General features: G+C 38.5%; 1 protein-coding gene across 1 annotated transcript; it reads left to right on the forward strand.

The window, feature by feature from the left end:
* Positions 1-378: 378 nt before the first annotated feature.
* On the forward strand, positions 379-1,484 carry LOC145049801 (uncharacterized). The gene is made up of 2 exons (XM_078998155.1): positions 379-1,224; positions 1,317-1,484. Exons 1-2 carry the CDS (start codon positions 379-381, stop codon positions 1,482-1,484), a joined length of 1,014 nt encoding a protein of 337 aa, XP_078854281.1.
* The last annotated feature ends 262 nt before the right edge of the window (positions 1,485-1,746 follow it).

Genomic DNA, 1,746 nt, shown 5'->3' on the forward strand with positions numbered 1-1,746 from the left:
TGCTTGTGCTATTACTCTTAGAAGTGGTAAAAATTACAAAGGACCAAATCCGCAAGAAAATGAGGAAGAAGAGATCGTGGTTGAGCAAGAATTTGAGGCAACTGAAGAGGTGTAGAAAAAAGATAGACCTGCTGAAGCGGAAGTGAAAATTACGCCTCCTCCTTTTCCCCCAAGTTTGAAAAACACGAAAAAAAGAAAAGGAAGACAAAGACATTATGGATTTCTTTAGACAGGTTTAGGTAAATTACTCTTCTTGATGCAATTAAACAATTACCCTGATATGCTAAATTTTTAAAAGAGTTATGTATTTCAAAAAGAAAATTAAAAGGAAACGAAACAGTTAAAATAAGTGAGAATGTCTCAGCTATTTTACAGAAAATGTTACCCCCAAAGTGTAAGGATCCAGGAGTATTCACTGTTCCGTGCACGTTGGGGAACCTTTCAGTCCCACGAGCTATGTTGGACTTAGGAGCTTCTATAAATGTTTTTCCATATTCACTTTTTAAAACTATTGGGGTAGGGCCATTAAAAAGAACACGAGTCATCATTCAGTTAGCTGATCGTTCTCTGGTGCACCCAAAAGGTGTGCTGGAAGACGTTTTAGTTCAAGTGAATGAACCCATATTCCCAACTGATTTCTATGTTTTGGATATGGGAGATGACGACTCACCAAATTCAGGTTCCATTCTTTTGGGGAGACCATTTTTAAAAACTACCAGAACCAAAATAGATGTTTATGATGGTACCCTTTCAATGGAATTTGATGGTGAAGTTATCAACTTCAATATTTATGATGCCATGCATTACCCTGATGATGTTTCAGCCCTCGATTTTATTGATGTTATTGAACCACTAACTTCAGAACATTTTGAGATTCCTAACCATGAGTCACTAGCATTAGTGCTCCACAAAAATTTGTCTATTAATGCACCTCAGCTTATATCAGAAAATTATGTGGTTGATAGAGAAGTTCAAGAGATGGCAACTAATGTGGACCAACAGAGAAAGTTGAGGTATGGTACCCAAACTCTTAAATTACCAGTTTCTAACTCCAAGCTTTTTCCTTTTATAGTGCAAGCTCCCATCTTGGAGCTGAAGACACTTCTAGAACACCTGAAATATGCATATTTTGGAGAAAAAGAAACATTACCAGTTATCATATCCAACAAGTTGTCAGAAAAAGAAGAGTTAGAGCTGATCAGAATTTTGAAGGAGTATAAAAGCGTAATTGGGTGGACTATTGCAGACATCAAAGGACTCAGCCTATCTCTCTAATGCATAAAATTTTGATGGAAGAAGATTATAAGCCATCGCAGGAAGCCCAACGCAGATTAAACCCACCAATGATGGAGGTGGTTAAAAAAGAAGTTATGAAGTTATTGGATGTTGGGATGATATACCAAATTTCTGACAGCAAATGGGTCAGCCTAGTTCAAGTTGTACCCAAAAAGGCTGGAGTGACAGTGGTAGAGAACAAAGAATGAGAGTTGGTTCAAACTTAGGTTCAGAACGGATGGCGCGTTTGTACTGATTATAGAAAATTAAATGCGGCCACCCAGAAAGATCATTTTCCTCTCCCATTTATAGATCAGATGCTAGAGAGGCTTGCTGGAAAATCCCATTACTACTGCTTGGATGGATTTTCAGGTTTCCATCGGATTCCAAAAACAACCTTCGCCTGCCCATTCAGGACATTCGCGTATAGGCGTATGCCCTTTGGACTCTGCAACGCACCCGCTGCTTTTC

This window comes from Lactuca serriola, chromosome 5 (assembly GCF_051521515.1).
Source record: "Lactuca serriola cultivar US96UC23 chromosome 5, Lser_US96UC23_V15, whole genome shotgun sequence".
In the NCBI taxonomy this organism is placed as follows: domain Eukaryota; kingdom Viridiplantae; phylum Streptophyta; class Magnoliopsida; order Asterales; family Asteraceae; genus Lactuca; species Lactuca serriola.